General features: G+C 37.8%; 3 protein-coding genes across 5 annotated transcripts in view; all 3 read left to right on the top strand.

Moving 5' to 3' along the window:
* Positions 1 to 13,240, top strand: part of LOC103432188 (uncharacterized) — a 32,762-nt gene extending 19,522 nt beyond the window's left edge. The window contains exons 38-63 of one of the 3 annotated variants that reach the window (XM_070815540.1): positions 94 to 178; positions 944 to 1,645; positions 1,749 to 2,067; positions 2,617 to 2,775; positions 2,868 to 3,031; positions 3,117 to 3,297; positions 3,433 to 3,702; positions 3,797 to 4,015; positions 4,093 to 4,147; positions 4,691 to 4,821; positions 4,928 to 5,887; positions 5,972 to 6,048; positions 6,657 to 7,110; positions 7,228 to 7,314; positions 7,668 to 7,823; positions 7,917 to 8,101; positions 8,579 to 9,106; positions 9,766 to 9,943; positions 10,035 to 10,177; positions 10,266 to 10,392; positions 10,522 to 10,743; positions 11,167 to 11,523; positions 11,650 to 11,808; positions 11,922 to 12,203; positions 12,446 to 12,685; positions 12,781 to 13,240. In XM_070815540.1, the coding sequence (XP_070671641.1) occupies positions 94 to 178; positions 944 to 1,645; positions 1,749 to 2,067; positions 2,617 to 2,775; positions 2,868 to 3,031; positions 3,117 to 3,297; positions 3,433 to 3,702; positions 3,797 to 4,015; positions 4,093 to 4,147; positions 4,691 to 4,821; positions 4,928 to 5,887; positions 5,972 to 6,048; positions 6,657 to 7,110; positions 7,228 to 7,314; positions 7,668 to 7,823; positions 7,917 to 8,101; positions 8,579 to 9,106; positions 9,766 to 9,943; positions 10,035 to 10,177; positions 10,266 to 10,392; positions 10,522 to 10,743; positions 11,167 to 11,523; positions 11,650 to 11,808; positions 11,922 to 12,203; positions 12,446 to 12,592 (6,347 nt within the window). In that variant the 3' untranslated portion in view covers positions 12,593 to 12,685; positions 12,781 to 13,240. Of the gene's footprint in view, positions 1 to 93; positions 179 to 943; positions 1,646 to 1,748; positions 2,068 to 2,616; positions 2,776 to 2,867; positions 3,032 to 3,116; positions 3,298 to 3,432; positions 3,703 to 3,796; positions 4,016 to 4,092; positions 4,148 to 4,690; positions 4,822 to 4,927; positions 5,888 to 5,971; positions 6,049 to 6,656; positions 7,111 to 7,227; positions 7,315 to 7,667; positions 7,824 to 7,916; positions 8,102 to 8,578; positions 9,107 to 9,765; positions 9,944 to 10,034; positions 10,178 to 10,265; positions 10,393 to 10,521; positions 10,744 to 11,166; positions 11,524 to 11,649; positions 11,809 to 11,921; positions 12,204 to 12,445; positions 12,686 to 12,762 lie in introns of all 3 variants that reach the window. The other 2 variants (XM_029095840.2, XM_070815541.1) reach the window with 2 other exon arrangements.
* Positions 13,241 to 19,447: 6,207 nt separating this feature from the next.
* On the top strand, positions 19,448 to 21,976 carry LOC103432165 (probable protein phosphatase 2C 13). The gene is made up of 2 exons (XM_008370342.4): positions 19,448 to 19,857; positions 20,716 to 21,976. The coding sequence occupies exons 1-2, from the start codon at positions 19,660 to 19,662 to the stop codon at positions 21,706 to 21,708; spliced, it is 1,191 nt and encodes a 396-aa protein (XP_008368564.1). The 5' UTR covers positions 19,448 to 19,659; the 3' UTR covers positions 21,709 to 21,976.
* Positions 21,977 to 22,539: 563 nt separating this feature from the next.
* LOC103432166 (dihydrolipoyl dehydrogenase, mitochondrial) lies at positions 22,540 to 24,965 on the top strand. Its single transcript, XM_008370343.4, has 2 exons — positions 22,540 to 22,973; positions 23,489 to 24,965. Exons 1-2 carry the CDS (start codon positions 22,695 to 22,697, stop codon positions 24,737 to 24,739), a joined length of 1,530 nt encoding a protein of 509 aa, XP_008368565.1. The 5' UTR covers positions 22,540 to 22,694; the 3' UTR covers positions 24,740 to 24,965.
* Positions 24,966 to 25,006: the final 41 nt, after the last annotated feature.

A 25,006-nucleotide genomic window follows, 5' to 3' on the forward strand; every position in this document is an offset into this window, starting at 1 on the left:
TGAAGTTTGATATCTTAATTGCACCATTTCTTTTCATCAGAATGGTTTTCATGTCAGTCATCAAAGACTTGACATTTTTGTGTATTTATGCAGAAAATGGATCTTCTTACAACCTTACCTTTTGGAGGCCTCGAGCACCTTCAAATTATGTTATACTGGGAGACTCTGTGACGTCAAGGTAGAATTAAATGGATTATCTTTTTGAGGACACAATAATTTCTTAATGAAATGGACATTACAATCTCTAGACAAGCATTCCACAGCAACAGAGATGAAACTAAAAGGTCCTATTTTACAAGAAGAGTCATCAAAGAATTTGGCCCCATGCTGCATATTGTTGTGTTTTATAACTGTAATTTATACAGATGAGTTCCCAAGTAGTAATAAATTAAAAAGGAAGGCAATGTGAATATCATAACTATGAGTTAATCTGGAGATCTTGTTTGTATGCGTCATGGTTGTAAAGGTGGACTTCTTTTCCATCACATGTACTTTTTGAGCTTATTCACTCAAATCTTGAGAAAAATAAAAATCTGTAGTTGTAGGTTGCCATTAGGTAAAAACTTCCCAGCCATGTGCTAATGCTCCTTTATCATGAGAAATTAGTACTCTTGATGACTTCCAATGAAGCTTGTTTAATAACAAAAAATTGAGTGCTGGCATAAATTTTATTGCTTGAAAGCAATTTACATATGCTTGTGCCCATGTAAGCATGATTTGTATTATTTTTATCTAGCTGTCTGGAATTAAAGGAACATAAAGTAGATGACCTAATTAATAATATATGGATGGTTTGGGTACGGCTCATTGTATTTTGTTTACTTTCTTTATTATTGATCTATTTGGGGAAGATACTCTCCTTGTTCGTTCAAGTAGTTCTGTTTTGTGTGAGTGTGTTTGGATGCTATATTTAATTATTTTTGGTTTCTTGTGATGTCTTCAGGCCAGTTCCCCCTTCACAGGCGGTAATGGCAGTGAGTAATGCGTATGGGCGTGTGCGTAAACCAATTGGTTTTAATCTCATAGGTTTGTTCTCTGCTATTCAAGGATTTGGTGGGGCTGATTCTGATGTTGGTGGTGATTGTTCTCTTTGGATGCCTGTAGCACCACCCGGATACACAACATTGGGTTGTATAGCAAATATAGGGAAAGAGCAGCCTCCTAATCATATTGTTTATTGCATACGTTCTGATCTTGTTACATCAACAACATATTCAGAATGCTTATTTTCTTCTCCATCAAATCCTCAATTTGCATCTGGATTTAGCATCTGGCGCATGGAGAATGTTCTTGGATCATTTCATGCCCATTCTTCTACTGAATGCCCTCCTGAAGACAATTGTTGTAACCTCAATCATCTTCTTCTTTGGAATTGGAATCGGCATCAGTCTTCTCCTAAAGAATCCGCCTCAAATTTGGCTGTTGATAATAACTATGCAAGTCAGCAAACCAGAAACCAGACTGGAAATTCTTCTGGATGGGATAAAGTCAGATCAATTTCAAGGGCAATTAATTGTTTTATGTCGACCCCCAACTTTGAGAGAATCTGGTGGGACAAGGGTAGTGATCTCCGCCGACCAGTCTCAGTATGGCGGCCCATCGCACGTCGCGGCTATGCCATATTGGGTGATTGCATAACCGAAGGGTTAGAAATTTGATCTTTGTGTTTTCTTTATCAGGTTTAGTCAGTTGAATTTTTTTTGTTATTGTAAGTTTTGTTAACCAGCACGTGTTCTTCTTTCTTTCAGCTTAGAACCTCCAGCTGTGGGCATAATTTTTAAGGCTGATGATCCTGAAGTATCTGCAAAACCTGTACAATTTACTAAAGATGCCCACGTTGTAGGGAAGGGTTTTGATGAAGTATTCTTTTGGTACCCAGTTGCTCCACCTGGTTATGCATCTCTTGGATGCATAGTCTCCAGGACGGATGAAGCCCCATGTGTTGATACAATTTGTTGCCCTAGGATGGATCTTGTTAACCAAGCTAATATTCTTGAGGCGCCAATTTCAAGATCTTCAACTTCAAAGGGATCTCAATGCTGGAGCATTTGGAGAGTTGAAAATCAGGTTGGGTTTCTATCTTTCTTTATTCTGTTTATTTAATTTTGTGTGTGAAGGGAGTGGGCCTGGGAAGGGATTTGAGACATAAACTAAAGATCTAACCTAAACATAACTGGTGGCCACAGTCCATACAAGAAATTAAGTTACATTCAGCTCAAAACCAGCACCTAATCATGTTGAATGACACTAAAAGAAGTATCCTAGATTTCTTGGTCACAAAGTTCTTCAAGAAGCTAAATATTGATTCTGGCCCCAAAAATTCCACTGCCCTGCCTTGTGATCAAATGTCCTGTTATTTCTTTCTATCAAAAAATAAATAAATAAATAAATAAAACAGAAAGAAGTCAGCTTGTTAGATGAATATTTTGTTATTTGTAAGTCTAAATCTGTCATGTAAGTATGCAGCTGCCATGCCTGAAGTTTGGTAAAATTAGAAGAGAACAGTAACTTGTGCCTTTCATATGAAGTTTTTATTTTTATTTTACGTGATGTGTTTATTGTGTCATAACTGAACAAGTTTTTACATAATTGTGGGGCGCTCTTCTGTTTCTGCAGGCCTCCACTTTTCTTGCACGGGCTGATCTGGAAAAACCGTCAAGCGGATTGGGTTATGCTATTGGTGATTCCATGAAGCCAAGGACCAGGGAAAATATAACTGCAGAGGTGAAGCTGAGATGCTTCTCTTTAACTGTTCTAGACAGCTTATGTGGAATGGTATGTCTTATAAACACATTTCTAAGTCTGGAAACCGATGTAAAGATGGTTTTCATTTTCAAACTGATATTGATTATATTTCGATTTTTCAGATGACACCACTATTCGACACGACAATCACCAATATCAAGCTTGCAACACATGGTCGACTGGAGGCTATGAATGCAGTACTGATTTCCTCAATTGCTGCATCAACCTTCAATACTCAATTAGAAGCATGGGAACCACTTGTGGAGCCTTTTGATGGAATATTCAAGTATTATATTTGCTCTTTCTATCTGATTTTGAGTTCAATTAAATTTTTGTTTTACTCAGGAATTATTTTTGTTGACTTTTTCAAGGTTTGAAACTTATGATACTAATGTGCACTCACCATCAAAATTTGGGAAGACACTGCGAATTGCTGCCACCAGTATCCTTAATTTAAATGTCAGTGCTGCAAACCTTGAAACTTTTATTGGGAGTGTTCTTTCATGGAGAAGACAATTTGAACTTGAACAGAAAGCAATGAAGATAAATGAGGTAATACCTAGGGTTGATTTATTGTGTACCTATGCGTCCTGTATTTTCTATTCTTTGTGATGGGGGGATGGGGATGTGGGTGGGAGGGTGGGGGTGAAGTAACAATACTTTGAATACCAAATTGTGTCTTTGCAGGAATCTGGTGGTCTATGTGGACAAGGAGAGGACCAGACTTTATCTGCATTGGATGAAGATGACTTTCAGACTGTAGTAGTAGAGAATAAACTTGGGTGTGAGATCTATGTGAAAAGAGTTGAGGAAAATGCACACAAAGTGGACCAGTTACATCATGGTGACTACATTTCTATATGGGTGCCGCCTCCAAGGTTTTCTGATAGGTTCAACGTTGTAGATGATTCTAAGGAATCACGCTATTATGTTGCTATACAGATCCACGAAGCCAAGGTTGTAACTGGTTAAATTTATTTTTTTCTTACCTTAAATGTTTTATCATTTTGTTTCCTACGCTCAAGAGATAATGTTGATTCTTTGTTTGCAGGGTTTACCTATTGAAGATGATGGTAACAGCCACAACTTCTTCTGTGCTTTGCGCCTTGTTGTTGATAGTCAACCAACAGATCATCAAAAACTTTTTCCTCAAAGTGCAAGGACAAAATGTGTTAAGCCTGCGGTTTCAAATTTCAATAACTTGAATGAAGGTACAGCGGAATGGAATGAACTTTTCATATTTGAAGTTCCTCGGAAGGTATCTGACATGGTTTGTGCTGTTTTTTACTCTTTCCTCCCACTCTTTTATTCTTTAAGTTTCCAAGCTTGAGTGTGCAAGTGTTGCAGGGCCCAGCAAAACTGGAAGTAGAGGTGACAAACCTTGCAGCAAAAGCAGGAAAGGGTACGTTCTATTGGCAACCTTCCCTGAATTATGCATTCTTTCTTGTTTTGAACTTGCATTCACATTTTTTTATTCTTGCACTTAGGTGGTTGATTCACATGTTTATCTAGAATTAGTAAACCTTGTATTCAAGAGGGGATTGAAATATTCAGCATATAGAATATCTTTTCCCACAGCTACTACATATACCATTTTGTATGTTTATGGTCACATCTGATGGCCTATCTGTTGCTGCTCTGAATGTGTTTTTCAGAATTGTTTTTCCCAAATCCGAGCTTCACTTTGTACTACTGCTTTCTTTTTCCAGTTCATTTATTAATCAGATGTACTGTGTACCTGACAAATGTATCATGATTCTTTTGAATCATTTCTGTTTTTCTTTATATTTTTTGGTTGGATCTTTTGGGCCTTTTCATGCAGAAGGATATGATACTACATAATAATAATTATTTATCCTGCTTTCTTTGCTACTTCTTACTGAATAATAATCATCTAGAGGCAAATTTCTCATGCATTTATTATGGTCTCAATACAATGATACAGGTGAAGTTGTGGGTGCCCTCTCATATTCTGTTGGGCAAGGTGCAAATATGTTGAGGAAAATAGCTTCAGTTAGGGTGTTCCATCAAGGTCATGATGTTCAGAACATAGTATCACATCCACTAAGAGGCATGGTGAGCATGTTTCACCTTATTTATGCATTGATTGGTGTCATTGGTTGTGCACATGTAGTTAGGAATTGACTTCTTTTTCATGTTTCTTTGATGTTGTGCTTTAAAGGCTCAACATAACAGTACTGAAGACATGGACGAATGTGGATGCCTTCTGGTTTCAACTTCTTATTTTGAGAGGAAAACAACTCCAAGTTTTCAAAGAGATTTGGAGGCCGAAAATGCAACCGATAGAGACATAGGTTTCTCTGTCGGACTTGGCCCAAATGGTGTTTGGCAGAACATTCGGTCATTGCTTCCATTGTCAGTTGTCCCAAAATCATTACAGAATTGTTTCTTGGCTTTGGAAGTTGTTATGAAAAATGGCAAGAAGCATGCAATTTTCAGGGGTCTTGCAACAGTTGTAAATGAGACCGATGTTAAGTTGAAAATTTCAGTATGTCATGCATCTCGAATTCAAGGTCGTGATTCCTCTCTTGGAAGAAGCGATAGCATAAATCCTGGGAGTTCTTTTATTTTGCCTTGGAGAAGTACATCTAGTGATTCTGACCAGTGCTTACAAATATGTCCTTCTGTTGATCATCCTCAGCCTCCATATTCATGGGGTTCTCTCGAGGCAGTGGGTACTGGTTATACGTATGGAAAGGACCTGACTGTTATAGATCAGGTTTCACTTTCTAGACAATATACTTCAAAGCAGGAAAATAAGATGCCAAATGTTACCTTCAAGTTGAATCAGCTGGAGAAGAAGGATATACTTTTGTGTTGTACTAGTACCGTAAACAAACAGTTCTGGCTTAGTGTCGGGGCAGATGCCTCGGCACTTCATACTGAACTGAATGCACCTGTTTATGACTGGAGAATATCTGTCCATTCTCCTATGAAGTTGGAAAATCGCCTTCCCTGTCCAGCTGAATTTACAATCTGGGAAAGAACACGAGACGGAAAATGCGTTGAACGACAGCATGGTATTATCTCTTCACGTGGGGGTGTACATGTATATTCAGCAGACATTCAGAAACCTTTGTATCTTACGTTGTTTGTCCAGGGTGGTTGGGTCCTGGAGAAGGTACTAGCTCTGTCTAAATATAAGCAACATGCTTGTTATATCTACATACCATTGTGAGTTTAATAACTATGGTTGTTCTGGCAGGACCCCATTCTTGTTTTGAATCTTTATTCCAATGACCATGTCTCATCATTCTGGATGGTTCACCAGAAAAGTAAAAGGTTTGTGCTTCCGAGAAAAGATTTCTTTGATATTTTTTGTTTGGTTTTGTCAAAAGTTGTTATTGTACTGTTGTTCTCAAAAGCTCAACCTGTTAGGATATAGGCAAATTCATATAATATTCAACACTCCTCCCTTGTGGATTTCTATCAACCAGCAATGTACATTTGGAGGTTTTAATTGCAAGGATTCCAACTCAGAATCTCTTCTTATGCTATGTTAGGTTTTTACACTGGGCCAAATTTTGTTATACTTTAGTCTTTTTAGGTTAAATTGAATATGTTTTGGTGTTCTCAACTTTGTTTATGTTCCTTATATGTTGTTATGTTTTGGTGTCCTTATATATTTCTCTGTACTTGTGTGTGGGTGTTCCACTACTAGCGACCCCCAACTAGCTGTTATGCTGGAAATAATTTTTGTATGATGTTTCCTCATATGTTTTTGTTCTACACTTTTGTACCATTTATAATGTTCTACTACTAGCGACCCCCAACTAGCTGTGGTGTCTGAAACTCTTTCTTATTGGAAAATTTAAACATTTCTTGTAACTAATATAACAAGTATTTTATTAATTATCATATCCCTGATCTCCATTACTATATATTTGCAGGAGACTGCGTGTGAGTATTGAACGTGACATGGGAGGAACCACTGTTGCACCCAAAACAATAAGATTTTTTGTTCCATACTGGATTACTAATGATTCATCTATTTATTTGGCATATCGAGTGGTAGAAGTAGAACCTTCGGACAATGCAGATACGGACTCCCTAATGCTTTCTAGGGCAGTCAAGTCTGCAAAAACAGCCTTGAGAAGTCCCACAAACTCTATGGACAGGAAGCATTCTGCCACAAGGAGAAACATCCAAGTACTTGAAGTTATTGAGGACACTAGTCCTGTTCCTAACATGCTTTCTCCACAAGATTATGCCAGCCGTAGTGGGGCTTCGCTGTTTCCATCTCAAAAAGATGTGTATTTGTCCTCACGAGTGGGGCTTTCTGTTGCCATTCGTCATTCAGACATTTACAGTCCTGGGATATCTCTTTATGAGCTGGAAAAGAAGGTGATTTCAATAGAGCATCAAATTGGCTTACGATATTCATTTTCCTTCTCATGAGTATTGCTTCACAGTTGCTGAAATTTGTTCTCTATTATATGATCTTTGAACTTTCTTTTCCAGGAAAGGCTTGATGTAAAAGCATTCAGTTCAGATGGATCCTATTACAAGCTTTCAGCGAGACTGAGCATGACCTCAGACAGAACAAAGGTTGGATTTAAATATCTTGTGACTTAAATCTTTAATGTTTCACGACTGATGAACTGCTAGGAAGAATGTGATGAGGGACTTACCAAATTAGTCTGTAAAACATTAGCTCTGAAGCCTGTTTACAGAAAATAAGATGACCCTTAGCCTAAAGAAAAATGATGAATGATTCTCTTCACCAGGCCATCTGCATGTTTAGAATGGACAGAAGGTTCCTTACTCCTTAGTCCTTAGTAAAAGCTGTTGTTGTTAGTCCCAATTTTTTGCGCACGATGGTACTGATAAGCTATGCATTTGTCAAGTTTCTTTGGTATATGGTAATAATAATAAACAACTGCTCAATGGTTAATATTCAGGTTGTGCACTTCCAGCCCCACACCTTGTTTATTAATAGAGTTGGTTACAATCTCTGCCTGCAACAATGTGATTCTCAGTCCGTGGCATGGATTCATCCCATGGATTCTCCAAAGCCTTTTTGTTGGCAGTCTAGTGCCAAAGTTGAACTGTTGAAGGTCAGTGAAGTTTTATAATCTCTCATGTTCGCTAATTATGCATGAATAGCATACATTGTCTGAATCCCGTATGGGATTTATTCTTCTTATCAGGTGCGGGTGGAAGGTTACAATTGGAGTGCACCATTTAGTGTTTGTTATGAAGGTATCATGCGTGTTTGCTTGAAGAAGGATGCCGGAAATGATCTACTTCAAATTCGAATAGCTGTAAGAAGTGGAGCAAAGAACTCAAGCTATGAAGTTGTTTTCCGTCCAAACTCTTCCATGAGTCCTTACAGGTAACAGTTCACTATGTCTTATGAAATCTTGTGAAATGGAAAGAGATAATGTAGTTATTAAGGTATCATAGGATAAGAAAAATAATTCTTTTTGACCAGAGTGAAATTTTGTTGAACTTGTAATGTCTGTTCATATGGAAGTTGTCTTAGTGGAGTTTAGAGATTACAATTTCTCTTCTATCTTTAGGGATTTGTTAGCAGCCGTTAACCGATTCAGTCTAGCTTTTCCTCTGTTCAATTTGTTTTCTTTAGGGGTCCTTGCTAGTTTTCTCCTAGCTCAGGTTTTTCCACGTGGTTTACATTTTCTCTTTTATAAAATTCTTTCGTTTTATAAAATTCTTTCGTTTCCTTTCAAAAAAAAAAATGGAAGTTGTCTTAGTACAGTAAAATAAATACATAAACATGGTTTATTCTCCTTTACTTGTATACATGTGTTCTTTTGTTTTTGGCCCACTGCTGATAGTTTTCTATCAACAGGATTGAAAATCGTTCCATGTTTCTACCCATCCGAATTCGGCAAGTGGATGGTACTAACGATTCATGGAAATTTCTTCTTCCCAATACAGCAGCTTCTTTTTTATGGGAAGATCTTGGCAGAAGACGTTTATTAGAGATCCTGGTAGAGGGGGAAGACCCATTAAAATCAGAGAAGTACGATATTGATGAGATTTCTGATCACCAACCCATTCATGTGGGAAATGGGCCTTCTAAAGCTTTACGTGTTACTGTAATAAAAGAAGAGAAAGTGAATGTCATCAAGATCAGTGACTGGATGCCAGAAAGTGATCCGTCTGGAATCTTGAGTACAAGCCACTCATCACCTATGTCTCAGCTTTCTATACAGCAACAATCACCAATAGTCACTGATTGTGAGTTTCATATTATCATTGAGCTTCCTGAGCTTGGAATATCCATTATTGACCATACACCCGAAGAAATCCTGTACCTTTCGGTTCAGAATCTTCTTTGTGCATATTCAACCGGCTTAGGTTCTGGAATCAGTAGGTAAGTTTGCTATCAATTTTGTGGCTTGGAGAACAATTTGCTTAATTTATTAATCAGTGGGTGCAGTCTTCTTAACTCTTGAAAAGCTGCTGTGACCTTGAGTGTTGTTGTAATGATATTTTTTTTGTTTTTTTTTTGTTTGTTTTTGGTGTATTTATTAGATGCTGTTAGTAGAATTAGGTATATTGACATCTTGTCCTCTGTTTTGTACAGTTTCATTTTATTATTGATAGTTTATTTCCTATCGGGAAAAATAGGAAAAGAACAATTGTTATTGTGCATATATATTTTTTTTAAATATTAATATGTTATGAAATACTTTATGTGTGTTGCAGACTATTTGAATATATTGCTATTCAAAAGAAAACATTATCGCTTAACATTTAGGCTTAATTGGTAAAATAAGATATATAATATACTAGCAGTCAACAGTTGGTGTGATAGGCTTTCATGTTATGAGGTCCATGGTTCAAGCCTCAGCAGATGATTTGTTGTTAATTCCTGTTAACAGATCTATATGAGAATCTCTATTCAGAAGCGTAAATTTGGCTTACTTAGCAAAAAGACCCTTAGGATGCTATTGTTGAATCTTGGACTGTTTATGTTTCTCTTACAACGGCAGGTTATTAAATCTGGAGTCTTCTGTGTCCTGTTTTCAGGTTCAAACTTAGAATGCGAGGGATACAATTGGATAACCAGTTGCCCCTTACTCCAACACCTGTTCTTTTTAGACCACAGAAAGTTGGAGAAGATACTGACTATATCTTGAAACTGTCAATTACAATGCAATCAAATGGGTCACTAGATCTATGTGTCTATCCATATATCGGTCTCCAGGTAAGTATAAGAAAGTTATCATTTTCCAATAGAAGGTTTTCTGATATTTTTTCTCCAATTTATATTTAATTATATGCAACTGATTATTCAGGGACCTGAAAACTCTGCCTTTTTTATAAACATTCATGAGCCAATCATTTGGCGCCTTCATGAGATGGTTCAGCAGGTCAACCTCAGTCGGTTGTCTGATACTCAAACAACTGCTGTTTCTGTTGATCCAATTATTGAAATTGGGTATGCCAGGACTTCTAAAATTGTCTTTTCATAGCTTTTCACTACATTTAGTCATAATTCCCTTAAATAATGTTACTTGTACTTGCAGAGTGCTTAGCATTTCCGAGGTTCGATTCAAAGTGTCAATGGCTATGTCACCTAGTCAGCGGCCAAGAGGTGTCCTCGGATTTTGGGCATCTTTGATGACTGCATTGGGGAACACTGAGAATATGCCAGTAAGTGTTGGGATTCTACCTCCTGCTGTGCTGTGATTTCATGGTGTTTTTTTTTTAATTTTTTTATTTTCCTGGAGTTCATCCTAGAAGATTTTCGTCTGGCCTAAGTACTTACATTTGTTATTTTAGGTGAGGATAAACCAAAAGTTTAATGAGAACGTGTGCATGAGGCAGAGTTCAATGATTAGCATTGCTATTTCAAATGTTCAAAAGGATCTGTTAGGCCAACCTCTTCAATTGCTATCTGGGGTTGACATATTGGGCAATGCAAGTAGTGCCCTTGGACATATGAGCAAGGGCATGGCTGCCTTATCATTTGATAAGAAGTTCATTCAAAGCCGACGGAGACAGGTTTGCTTTAGTTTGTCATTTGAATTAATATAATTTCACATAATTGCCTAAAATAGAATATAATTAATGGCAAAGGTTTTTTTGGTTAGGCCTGTGCACGATTTTTTATCATACAGACAATTTTTTATGGTTGCAACAGTTTTACGTTCTTATGATACATGTGAGGGATATAAAACAATTATTGGTCTACATATTTTTGTGGGAAGTTGTTATTGATTTTTTAAATTAACAAGTTCAAGTAAATTTGTTTTTATATGGTAATGAAAATAGCAAATGCAATGCACTGTACTCTCCTTGGGTTGTACTTTTCCAGCTCTTGCTCATTGCAATTTTGACACTGATGAATCTCAGTATTAATTTATAGCTATAAGCTGGACTATTTTTATTTATTTTAAATTTTACTTCAAAACTTTCACTTTTCAGGAAAGCAAGGGTGTAGAGGACTTTGGGGATGTTATCAGAGAGGGAGGCGGAGCACTGGCAAAAGGCCTCTTTAGAGGAGTAACTGGCATATTGACAAAGCCGCTTGAAGGTGCAAAAAATTCTGGCGTTGAGGGTTTTGTTCAAGGTGTTGGGAAAGGATTAATAGGTGCAGCTGCACAACCAGTGAGTGGGGTTCTCGATCTTCTGTCAAAAACTACTGAGGGTGCCAATGCGATGAGAATGAAGATAGCATCAGCAATAACTTCCGATGAGCAACTCCTCCGCAGAAGGCTGCCTCGTGTTATCGGTGGTGATAATTTGATTCGACCGTATGACGAGTACAAAGCACAGGGACAGGTACTAGTTGTTTGACTGCTTTCAATCCGCAGTAAAAAATTCCGTCAATGTAACTTGGTTTGGTTTTTATTGATACCACCTTCACTGTTCATTCTGACTCCAACTTTCATTTTCCTGGTCATGAAGGCCATATTGCAGCTGGCAGAATCAGGTTCATTTTTCCTCCAGGTTGATCTGTTTAAAGTACGTGGGAAGTTTGCTCTATCAGATGCTTATGAAGATCACTTTTTACTCCGCAAAGGAAGAATTCTTCTAGTCACTCATCGAAGAGTGATACTTTTGCAAGTAAGTTAGCAGGATTAGAATCATTCTGAGTGCTACTATCAGTCCTTTCCTATCTTCTATAAGCCATACTCAAAATTCACCAAACAATGACATTTGTACCTTTTGTCATTCAGCAACCCTTCAACGTAGCTCAGAAGAAGTTCAACCCGGCTAGGGATCCATGTTCTGTATTGTGGGATGTACTGTGGGATGACCTGGTGATAATGGAGATGACACATGGGAAAAAGGACTACCCAAAAGCTCCACCTTCACGGGTCATTCTTTACTTACAAGATAAATCAGAGATGAGGGAACAAGTTCGTGTCATAAAGTGCTTCCCTGATACTCCCCAAGCACTGGACGTGTACTCTTCAATTGAACGAGCAATGAACACTTACGGACCAAACAAACAAAAGGTTAGATTGCAACGCCATACCTCTGAGCTATGCAGCATCATTGCTTTGACTTTTAACTTTGTCAAGGTTGGTTGACCATGGAATGCTAAAATTGTATATGCAAACTAAAGAATTATTGATAATACCGTACACCCTTGCATTGGTGTTTGTAACACATTGCAAAAGTTAGTGATATTCTTCCTTTCCTAGATAGTTTCTGTTTTATTTTGTAACGAATTTTCTTGCTTTGCAACGCTATTCAGAAAATGCTGAAAAAGAGTGTGACAATGCCATACGCGCCAATTGTTAATAGCGCCAGTGCTGAAGCTACACCAAAAGATCTAGGGTCGCCCAGACTGATGCCTGCATCAATTCCTCATAGCTCAACTTTTGGTAGCCGCTCCAACTGATCTCGAGATTGTTGGTGAGTAACCATGGTGTTTGGGATTTCTGCTGTGGTTCAGTCACAATCCCGCATGCTCAGATTTTCGTACCATTCCCAGGTATTCTAATAGCGATCATTGCATGAAGAATTATTGCAGCTATCATAATGGTAAAACGAAATGTCTGAGAAGTCCAGTTTACATTAATTTCTTAGGTTTACGACAACGATGGGGTTGTTTCAAGCAGGTGTTTTTTAAGAAGCCGTGTAAAGGACCAGTGACGAGACATGCCGACTTTAAGTTTGCCATTAGTTACCAGAGCTCTGCTATAATTATGTACAGAATGTCTTAGAATAGTGGATGTATACGCACCGAATTACTGAAGGTGATCAGGCCGAAGAGCATGAAAGCCGATAGTAGGTCCGGTGCCATATTTACATGATGCTGTATAATTAGGCGTAGGAAGTAAAATCCTAGTGAGTGCACCGTGTTTTACGTATGGCGTGTAGCGCCTTCGGACAAGTAATAGAACCTCACCTATTCAACTATATGAGCTGTAATTTGGTTTTTGTATATCATATATTCGCTTCATGCTCATTCGATTACGCTGGGGAGTCGAACTATCTCGTAGTAGTTGTCACTTGCAATCCAAAAACAAAGAAAAGTTTAAACTAATTACTGTTATTGATGTGATTTACTCTAAAATCCCACACTTTAGTGGTGTAAAACCAATTATTCGCTAGGATTTTGTCGTTGATGTGAACTCGGATGGATGACTTCTCCAACTGAGAACCCTACGTTACACAAATTTATTGAATCGGAGGTAGTATGATGGCTTCCAAATCAGTTCCCTTATCGTGCAATATCTTTAAAAACCCAATCGTCTCATTTTCCCTATGATGGTTTTAACATTTAACACAAAAGAATCCGGATCCTTTTTATGAGGATCTCAGAGATTCGTCAATCATATCTATTCATTGTATATCGTACGGTTATATATTATTTTAAATATTTTTATTTAAAATTAAATATAAACCCTATTTGATAAAAACTGACCATGTATAATTATGCAATCTTCACGTTCCCGCCCAAAAGAAAGCATAACCTAACTTAAGCGGGCGTGTTGCTGTCTTCGCAGAAAACCCTCAAATCCCCTGTACCTCTACTTCGTTCAGTTCCCGTGGGCGACTCTGTCTACTCATTCACCCACCAATAAAAGTTGCACCTTTTTAATTTTTTTTTTTCTGTATTTTTAACTTTTTCTGGGTTCGGCTTCTTCTGTCATCCCACTGTCTATTTATATACCAAAATAATAATTTTATTGATGAGAATTGGAAAGTGAAAAAGTTGGTGCTCTACTACCGTTCCCTCTTTAATTCTGGTTCATCTGAAGATGAAGATAGGGGCATTTACAGATGTCTTGAAGATTGGGGCTTCGAGACCAAAATATCAACGCTCACCGTGACTAATGCTCATCGCTATGATTGATTGAGTTTGTGAAAACTCGCATCCAAGAAAAGAAGGTAAGCTCTTTTGTGTGTATTGCTGCGAGGAAATAATCAACAAGATGGTGCAGGATGCATTTTCGGAGATAGAAGAAGTCATTTTCAAGTTTCGTAGATTGATGTCGTTTAATTTTGTATATCCCTTGTGGTATCTCGCAAATTCCAAGTTAAAGGAAGCTCTGGATTGGCGGTCTAAGGGAGAGTTCTCTCCAGAGAATGGGATTGATCCTAAAGGCGTACCATCACCTGAGGAATGGAAGGAAGTTGAAGCTGTTCATAAGATTGTAGAGAGCATATATGAAGTATCATATGAATTATTCGAAGCCAAAAATCTGACTGCCAATGTTTATCTTTATCACCTATGTTTGTACCGTGCTTGACCAATCCTTGACCAATCCCGAAATTACTGAGCACTAGTCAACGTTATATCCAGAAGAGTTTCCTCGTTATATCCAGAAGAGTTTCCTTCAACCAGGAAGTCAATCGCAACGCAACACGTGTCAACATCAAAAGTCAATTATAGCGCGACACATGTCAACATCAGAAGCAAATGCCCGAGACTGGTGCTGTGCGGCTGTGCCTGTGGGAGAAAGCTGCAGAAAGAGTATGAGGTCGTCTGCTGTGATCTTCTGGGGGGCTTGGTGGTTTCGGCAACATCCAAAGGCTTTTTTGTTTTTCTAGATAAGATCAGATTGACCTCTTCAATGTCTTTCATGTAGCAAACAAATTGTCAAGAAGAATTTAGTTATGCTTATGAGCAAAAATTATTAACGATTTTGTAGAAAACACTTTTACTTATAAGTGCTTTTTTTTTAAAAGAACTTTGGTTAGAAGCACACCAAATTGCTAAAAAGAATCACTTTAAAATGTAATAGTGCTTTAAGCCCGTTTATTAACGATTCTGTAGAAAGCACTTCCACTTATAAATGTTTTTATTTTTTATCCACATAAAGTATATTTTTTGTCCGTTTATGGTTCAAATAAAAGTACTTGTTTTATTACTAAATGTTGTTATAATCGCTTTTAATTATCTGAAAACGTTTCTAAACCTCACAAATTAGTATCAAAAGAGTTACGCTTGCATCATTCTCAAATTGGAGAAATATTAGTAAGATTGCTCTATTAGAGTAATTCTCAAATTAAACAAGATCATCGTGGTATAAGATGAAATCAAAATACAATAAAATTCTATATTTTTTATAAAAAGTCTTATACGGATAACTTGGTCGGATGTCATTATTTTTGCAAAAAAATTCTTACGAATGACGTGGTGGAGTAGTGGATGAAAGACAATGGAGCATTGTGGAAAAGGGTGACAGGATGACCTGTGGCTGTAAGCTCACCCCCAACCCCACCCAACCCAACCTCCAATTTTGGACCATGAGAAGTGTGGCACCAAATCAAATAGCGATCAGACACTATCATTCTTCTACCACACGCCACATGTATTTTTTTTCCCATTTTTTTTCTCATTTTCTGGGTACCAAATTTTTTTTTTATATTCAATTGCAAAGAAATATTAAAAACCTCTATAAATTATTTCTCTTTAACGTTATTTTCTATACTAACATTATAAAATATTTTATAAAAAATATGAAGTAACAAAGAATCTATAAAAAATTCTACTTTTAAAAGAGTCGTCTTTACGTATCTCCTTCTCTTATTTGTATGGTTATTTACATTCGAATATTTGTAGACCGACAGACTTCCCATTCCTGTACACTTTTAAGTTGACGTGACATTTGGCATGTTGCTTGATGAGCATTGGCCAGTTTGGATTGGGCAGATAAGAAGAAAGATTGGCCAATCCCAAATATCCAATGTCTTGGATTGTAAGATTGCTTAATGGGTAGGCTTTCAAGTTTGAGAAATGCTGAGGCTCTTTCTAAAAATATAAGGAAAACTAATGAAAAGGGCTTGAAAACTTTGAGTTTTAATGATAAGGACAAAATAAAGGGTAAGTGAATAGTACCAGGATTGACTTTTTAGTGTAAAAATGTGGTTTTTCGTTAAAGTGAACAGTACCGGATGCTTTTCATTAAAGTTCCCAATCTATACTGTTTATGAACTCTCTGTCACTGCATTTGTCTGCAATTTTTTTTACAAATCATACCTGCTATCGATATAGCTCACTAAATAATAAACTTCTAGGTTACGAATATTTGTAAATTTTATTTGCACTCTCCTTGGGGAATTGGTTTGTGTACTGTATTTGTGACATATACATTATTGTGCATCTATTATTCTCTGTGAATTGTTATTAGACTCTATAAAAAACAAGCTTAGGTGAAATTTACCGATACACGCAGTCTTTGCCTTGAAAAGTTTATGTCGAAATTTGGACTTATTATAACACAATAAAGAATAAATATTATATGAGCAACCTCAACTGAATTTTTCTTTTGAACGAACACTATACCTCCTTTTGAGCGAGCTTGCAAATAACATTCAGCTAGTTCTTAGAACCCGAAGTTCAATTTCTCTTTCGTTCTCCACGACATAGCGGTATTTTAAGGTTTCTAATAATTTACAATTTATTCTAGGAAACTTTAACGAAAAGCTTCCGATACCGTTCACTTTAACGAAAAATTACATTTTTATACTAAAAAGTCAATCCTGATACTATTCACTTTACCTTTTATTTTGTCTTTATCGTTAAAACTTAAAGTTTTCAAGCCATTTTCATTAGTTTTCCTTTTATTCTAAAGTTGTATGATCCATAAAGCACCCAAGGGATTTTAATTTATAAATTCATGCTTTGGTGATCTACATAGCAATTAGCATGCAGTATATCCACACACAAAAACAACCTCCACCTTACCTTGTAATGGATATGGATGCCATTGCCAAAGAAGTTAAATGTCGGAATCTTGATAGGTAGGCTAGGATGGTTGATTATCTGTCTGGCTAATCTCCTTTTAACTTTTTGTTAAATATATTAAATTAATAATTAACAAAATAAAATAAAAGTAAATAAAGTAGGGGAAAGAGGACTTGTGAGTTAAGTTAATTTGATTAGTATTGGTCTTAAACAACAAATTAGTGGAATCGAGTGCTAAATGCTTACCCAAGCCACAAACTTTAAATCCAACAAGGCAAACAACTAACAAAAACGAACTCTCGTACGCAACCTTTTGGTTATATGATTTAAAAGTAGGAGCATTAATAAAGTTCCGTAGCCATTCCACTTCTTTTAATTAGAAAAATTAGTTACTGTTGAAACCAAATTCGAGTACCATTGTGTGTGGACTGTGGAGGAGATGCACAAATCTAGTTACTTGTAAAAGAACAAACACACATAAGACAACTTTGGCACCAGTGGGGTACTGGCCAAAAACTCGTCAACCGTCAAGTTAGTAAGCGATATATGAGACTCTTGCAGTGGGTAAACGAATAGAGTATATGATAATTGTGTTACTATAAATGAATTCTAGATCAGTGTATTTATACTAGTTGGAGAGACTTTTAGAATATGGAATCTGTATTAAAAACGGGAGAATCCTAAAGGATACCTAGATATAGATATTGCTTCCTTTTAGGAGTGTGACCACTTGCAGTACAAGTCAATTGAATCAAGTTAATGGTCAATTTCAGCGAAGTCGACAAACTTTGCCTTACTTCCCGGAATGCAGGATGATGATGGCATCGCTAGCCCGTTTGTGCAACTCAATTCAATCGAAATTGTTGAGTCCCTGACCGGACTTGTGAGTAAAGTGTATTCCAATCGCTTTACCCTGACCCTAAGAATATTGATCCACATTTAACTAATTATTGAAAGAAAATACAAATAAAATAAAAACGTTCCAACATAAATGACTGCACTTTAACGGGACATGCATATCGGATCCTTGTGTGAAATGAGGGAGGAATTTCGGCTTCGTTTTCTTCATGATTCATAAATAATGGATTCCCCCTAATTTAATAATCTTAACTTGTTGTCAATTTCAATGTTTCATTATTTGCATTGTACATCATGCTACATGTGAATTAAAAGCGAAGATAATAAATTTATGTAATGATATTGCTTATAGCTATATAAATTTAAACCAAGATTTTGTGGCTAAATTGTACATATGATTGTGTGATATTAGTCATATATAAATGTTACTCTCGTGGTTAAAAACCCTTTCAATAATGGCAGTCCACACCAAACTTTCTATCCTACTTTCCACAAATTCGAAATAATTTGTGTATCAGTTATATGTAGTGACGGATCCAGAAGATATTATTAGGAGGGTTAGTAAAAATAATGCGCAATTTTTTAGGACAGAATAACATGAAAATTGGCATTTCATTGAGCTTTGTAGGCATGAGATCATTTGCCAAGTCATATTGCACGCCTGTCAACAGATGCCTACAACTTCCTGAGCAAGCCAGTTTACTGATGTCAATAACTTTTGAGCGAGGAGGCCGACATATGCCAACATATGCCTAGTGTGTCTGTTGATAGATGACAATAGCAATACATACAAAGCAATGCGGCTAGCAGTTACCCTACTCAATGCCTATAGAGGCAATTTGTCAAGCAATTAGAGGGTAGATTTTCAAAGGGCATCGCTCAGCTCTTCCCTAGAGTATTTTTGAGATTTGAAGAGTCATGAGTTTAAGTGTTAAATGAGTTTCGATAGCATAAATTACTCGTAAAAGTGACTTGCATGTGCACAAAATTGGACATAACTTAAATAAAACTATCAATTAAGACTAACAATGGTAACAGACTTAATCACTGTATTATTACGAATTTTTCAACCACATGACTAACACTGACATATGAACTACGCCATATGGATAATTTGTAAAATTAGCACAGAAAAGGCCCTCCATAACCAAAATTCCCAAAATATTACAGTTGATATAGATAGGGTTAAATAGTAATTTCAACAATTTGCACAAATTTAATTTCGGAAAAACAATTTACTTTTACCGAATAATAAGCGGCGTCAATGTTAAGGAAAGTGTTTCCCAAAACAAATATAAAAAAATATAAAAAAAAATGAAAAATGAAAAAGGAAAGCGCGGTTTAGGAAAGCTGTCACTCCGTTAAAAGGAATCGGTTTCAACCAGCCGCAAAGTAAAACCCAACGAAAGGGTAAAACCGTCTACAAAACCATTCAACTGCTTTCGGGCTGTCGATTAGTATTACATCTAACAGTATTCTTCTTTCTTTATATGTAAGTAATGGATTTTAAGTTCTATTTTTGTCAAAAACGAATTTAAAACACATAATTGTTAGTTTATTATAAAACTAAATTCTTTATTTTTTTTTTAATATAAATAATATCGATTGTTAAAAAAAAAAAAACCGGCTGCCTCAACAATTTACCCGCCAGGACTCACGTGTCAAACACGCTTCCTAATACAATGCACCCCGAACCGGACTCGGATTCCCGATACAAATATAACCCCGACTCTCTCACGCTCCTTCTCACATTTACACGCACAACAGAAAAATCCGAGAAAATCAGAGAGCGATCGAGAATTCGAAACCCCAAAGCCCAAATAGAAACCCTAATTTGCTCTCCCTCTTCTTCTTCACTGAAAAAAATCTGTAATTTGGTTCTTTTTTTGACGGTACGACGGCGTTTAAGAATGATTGTGAGCCAGAAAATGGTGGCTGAGGCGGAGGTTATCTGCCAGAAGACGGTGCTGGACATGAAGTACCGCGTATGCGTGGCCAAGGAGCACAACCTTCAGATCGACGTGGCAGCGTCCTCGCCTTCCTCTCCGAGCTTCAACGAGGTTCTCGTCGCCGAGACGATTTCATCTGAGATTTCTCGCTTCGAATCGGTATGTTGTATTAGCTCCGTTTGACTTCGTATGAAGAATTAGTGAATTATTTGCTGAGTTCAGGGTATTTTTTAATTGGCTTTTTTTTTTTTGTGTGTGGGATTTGTTCGTTTGTTTTGCTTTTAATTGGTTTTTTTTTTTTTTTTTTTGGTGGGATTTGATTGTTTTGTTTTTTCTTGGATTCTTCTGTTCGAGATTAGTTTTGTTTTGCGAATTCGAACATAATTGGCATGGGTTCTTGAATTTTTGTGGGTTCAGTTGGGGTCTACTGAATTAACTGCTTCCGAGGGTTTTTCATTTCCTTTATTTTTTGGAGATTTGATGGTGTTTTTCATTAGCCTGGAATACCTTTTCCTGATGAACTCTGGCGAAATTTTTTTTACCGAATAAGTTCTAGTGGTTTAGCTTTACAGTAAATTCCATGTGAACTCTGATTTGGTACATTTTTTTCTAATAGAATTGATCAAAATTGTGTACTTGGTAGATTTATGCTGTTTGTGGAATTTCGAGTCTGTATGAACCCGATTAAATCGGGTGAGAATTTATATACGAGGATTTCGAAACTGATTGTCTTATATGGTTTTCTCTATGCTGGAATTTCTGTTTAATGGGTTAGTCAGGAGTTTCAGGAAGTTTAATGGGTTAGTCATTGGGTGATCGAATTCTTCTTTGTATAACAATTTGATTTGCTGCTTAATTCTTGGGAAATTCTGACAGACAATCAACAGCGTAATTAAATATCAATTGCAATGAAAGAATTAGAGAAAACGAATGAGCCTTTACATATAGCGCTGTTAGACGAAACTTTTGAGATGCATGGAACGTGTCTGCTCACCTACTTGTTTTCTCTTTTACCAGGTTCTGAGTTGCACAGAGACGATTAATAATGCAGTAATGGAGTCTTCTGCAGTCAAGTTTGTCCCGAACATTCATTCAGGAAGCCACAGTGACATTGGATCAAGGGATTCCATGGATGACGAACACATTCGGATCGATGATCTATCTGCCCATGTGGGGCCTCGCTTCAAGTGTCCCTTTCCAAGTGCATTTTATGCGGTTTTCGATGGTCACGGAGGGCCTGAGGCAGCTGCTTATATCAAGAGGAATGCCATGAGCCTATTCTTTGAAGATGCTGATTTACCGCAGAGAATGGATATGGATGCTGTTTTCTTCAGAGAGTTGGAGAATTCCCACAGGAAAGCATTTCTACTGGCTGACCATGCCTTGGCTGATGAACAAAGTGTGAGAAGTTCGTGTGGAACAACAGCATTGACTGCTCTTATACTTGGAAGGCATTTAATGGTTGCAAATGCTGGTGATTGTCGAGCGGTTCTTTGCAGGAAAGGAATAGCAGTTGACATGTCTCAAGATCATAGACCTAGTTACTTGCCGGAACGTGTGCGAGTTGAGCAGTTGGGTGGTTACATTGATGATGGATATCTTAACGGTTCTATCTCAGTCACCCGAGCTCTTGGAGATTGGGGCTTAAAATTACCATTGGGTTCCTCATCGCCTCTCATTGCCGAGCCAGATGTTCAGCAGGTTATGTTAACAGAAGATGATGAGTTTTTTATCATTGGTTGTGATGGCATCTGGGATGTCATGTCAAGCCAATATGCTGTGAGTCTGGTTCGGCGTGGGCTGAGGCGGCACAATGACCCCCAACAGTGTGCCAAAGAACTCGTCAAGGAAGCACTGCGCCTGAACACATCAGACAACCTCACAGTTATTGTTGTGCGCCTCTCTACTCCAGAACGTGTTGAGTTCCCTCGCCAGCGCCCGAGGTTGAGAACCTGCAGCCTCTCGGAGGAAGCACGCAGCCGGCTGAGAAGCTTGTTAGAAGGCAATTGAATGTAAATAGTAGTCAATTCCTATTTACTGAGTCCTAATGGGAGATGCAATTTTTATCTCTTTGTGGCTGTTTCAGATTTTAGGTTTAGAAACAAGGCAGCCGCCAGTTTTGCTAGAACAGGACTTGATTGGGTTGTTGAGGTTGTGGATTGTAGCGGTAAAACGGAATTTACATTTGACCTTCGTCTTGTTTTTAGATGAATTGGGTTAATTTACATTAATCTTAATTTTCTGATTATTTTAAATAATTGAATTTGTGTTGAGTGAACTTTCTCTTCATCGCTTTTAGTATCTCTCTCTCATTACGGGACACAAATACTAATAGACGAGTGATGTCCTCGATTACATGTTAGAATCTCTCTGCTTCCAATGAATTTGGCGTTGGTATTGTTTTAATTGGCAGAAGACAAATAACCTCATCATCTTTTGGGGGCAATTGTTCCTCCACCAAACATCCAAATTGGTGATATGCTGAGAGTCTGTGAGGCTCTACCATTTTCTCCATTTTGCATTTTTTGCTACAATTTTTTATTTAATAAAAAAAATGTCAGCACAAATGAAAATAAATTAGTATATTATATTGATTTAGTTGCCACCGCATGATTGTTCTTCCAATTTATTTAATAAAACATGGGAAAAAAAATATTAGTAGTCATAAAGGATAAGCGTAGAACAGCCGTATTAATCACAATTACAACCATCACGATCAGACGGATACAATCCCATCTCATTTCTAAATCACAACTATATTACAACGTGTCCATTAATTTATGGAAGACCAGGGATTATATATCCTGGACCTTAGCACACTGTATCTGAAAAACAGAATATATTTAATTAATAAAAACAGAAAATAATTGTGAAAAAGGCCAAAAACACATAGTAGCCAATAGGCCATAAGATTAGGGGCTCATTAGGCCCTTTACCAAACGCAGCAGAAACGAAAAGCGAGAGGTTTAACAACGAATCGGAATTTCGAGAGAGTAATGGCGATGGCGAGCTTGGCGCGGCGGAAGGCCTACCTTCTCTCCAGAAACTTGTCCAACACGTCATCGGAGGCCGTCAGGTACTCCTCCCTCACGTCCTTCTCCAGGGGCTTCGCCTCCTCGGGATCTGACGAGAACGACGTCGTCGTCGTCGGCGGCGGTCCAGGCGGATACGTGGCGGCAATCAAGGCCGCGCAGCTCGGCCTTAAGACCACCTGCATCGAGAAGCGTGGTGCTCTCGGCGGTACCTGCCTCAACGTCGGATGCATACCCTCCAAGGTGCTTACTCCTACAGTCCTGTACTTGCCTGCTGGGGGTTTTTTTTTCTGGGTTTTTCTTATCAATTTTGTTTGATTTGTTTGGTTCTTAGTTATATTTGATTGATTTTACTGCTGCTCAGATCTAATTGTTTGAATCAATGGTGTTATATTTGATTGAATCAATGGTGTTATTGTATGGAATCTCTGTTGATCGATTGTATTTATGCTTGATAATATTCATTTCGATTCAAATTAGTTAATATTAAATTTTGATTGAATCGAAAAAATTTCAGCCAAATTATGGAAATTTATTGCGTTTTGTGCCCTAATGGGATACCTCAGAAGTATATAAAAAGAAATTTACTATATAATCCATTAGCATTTGCAATTGAAAATTCTCTAATGTTTTATGAATTACATATGCTCTTTTCGGGTTGTTTTTCGTGTAATTAGAAGTGTTTCTTATTCATCAAGTGATATTGGTATTGGCTGCATGTGGAATTTATCTCTAATGTCGTTCGCTTTTGTGTCCAGGCGCTTCTTCATTCCTCTCACATGTTCCATGAAGCTAAGCATGCATTTTCGCATCACGGAGTGAAGTTCTCCAATGTCGAGATAGATTTACCTGCCATGATGTCCCAGAAAGACAAAGCTGTTTCCAATCTTACCCGAGGAATTGAGGGGTTGTTCAAGAAGAACAAGGTCACATATGTTAAAGGTTATGGAAAGTTCATCTCCCCGTCCGAAATTTCAGTGGACGCCATTGATGGTGAGAATACAGTTGTGAAGGGAAAGAATATCATAATTGCCACCGGTTCTGATGTGAAGTCTTTACCCGGAATTACCATTGATGAGAAGAAGATAGTATCATCCACAGGAGCTCTGGCTTTGCAGGAAATCCCAAAGAAACTTGTGGTGGTTGGAGCAGGATATATCGGCCTAGAGATGGGCTCGGTTTGGGGCAGACTTGGTTCTGAGGTAACTGTTGTTGAGTTTGGACCTGATATTGTCCCATCAATGGACTCGGAAATCCGCAAGCAGTTTCAGCGTTCCCTTGAGAAGCAAGGGATGAAGTTCATGCTCAAAACAAAGGTGGTCGGAGTTGATACCTCTGGAGATGGTGTGAAGTTGACCCTTGAACCAGCATCCGGTGGTGACCAGACTTCTTTTGAAGCTGATGTCGTTCTTGTCTCTGCTGGTAGGGTTCCATTCACATCCGGGCTTGATTTGGACAAGATAGGAGTTGAAATGGACAAGGGAGGGAGAATTTTAGTGAATGAGAGGTTTTCTACAAATGTCTCGGGTGTTTATGCAATCGGAGATGTTATTCCTGGACCTATGTTGGCCCACAAGGCAGAAGAGGATGGGGTTGCATGTGTGGAGTTCCTAGCCGGTAAGGTTGGCCATGTGGATTATGACAAGGTCCCTGGGGTTGTCTACACGCACCCCGAGGTTGCATCTGTTGGAAAGACCGAGGAACAAGTGAAGGCCTCTGGCGTTGCATACCGAGTTGGAAAGTTCCCTTTCATGGCAAACAGCAGAGCCAAGGCAATAGACAATGCTGAAGGACTCGTCAAGATATTGGCCGAAAAGGAAACAGATAAGATATTGGGAGTTCATATCATGGCATCCAATGCTGGAGAGCTCATTCACGAGGCGGCCATAGCCTTGCAGTATGATGCATCGAGCGAGGACATTGCACGCGTTTGCCATGCACATCCGACCATGAGTGAGGCGTTGAAGGAAGCTGCCATGGCCACGTATGACAAGCCCATTCACATCTAGAAAAGTCATTACTTGATTAATCTTCGTTTTCAATTTTTGTTTTTAAGAATCTTGGAACGACTTGGTAAGAAGTTTCCATTTAGTTGTTTTAGCCTTCATTGAAGGTGGCAGATAAAAGCGCTTGAAAACAAGGTTGGTGTTTTGTTCACTCTTTGGCGATGTTAAGGGATTAACTCTCTATGCTTTCTCATCTCACTGTGAATAACAACATACGGATTGTTACCCATTTTGTGCGGTTTAACTGCCTAGTATTTACGTCTTCTTGTA

Source organism: Malus domestica, chromosome 16, assembly GCF_042453785.1.
Source record: "Malus domestica chromosome 16, GDT2T_hap1".
Lineage (NCBI taxonomy): Eukaryota > Viridiplantae > Streptophyta > Magnoliopsida > Rosales > Rosaceae > Malus > Malus domestica.

What these genes read in the sequence shown, in the direction of transcription:
- LOC103432165 (XM_008370342.4), top strand. Translation starts at nt 19,660, where the DNA reads ATGATTGTGAGCCAGAAAATGGTGGCTGAGGCGGAGGTTATCTGCCAG. An exon ending in AGATTTCTCGCTTCGAATCG is followed by an intron (nt 19,858 to 20,715) that starts GTATGTTGTATT and finishes CTCTTTTACCAG; the next exon opens with GTTCTGAGTTGCACAGAGAC.
- LOC103432166 (XM_008370343.4), top strand. Translation starts at nt 22,695, where the DNA reads ATGGCGATGGCGAGCTTGGCGCGGCGGAAGGCCTACCTTCTCTCCAGA. An exon ending in TCGGATGCATACCCTCCAAG is followed by an intron (nt 22,974 to 23,488) that starts GTGCTTACTCCT and finishes TTTTGTGTCCAG; the next exon opens with GCGCTTCTTCATTCCTCTCA.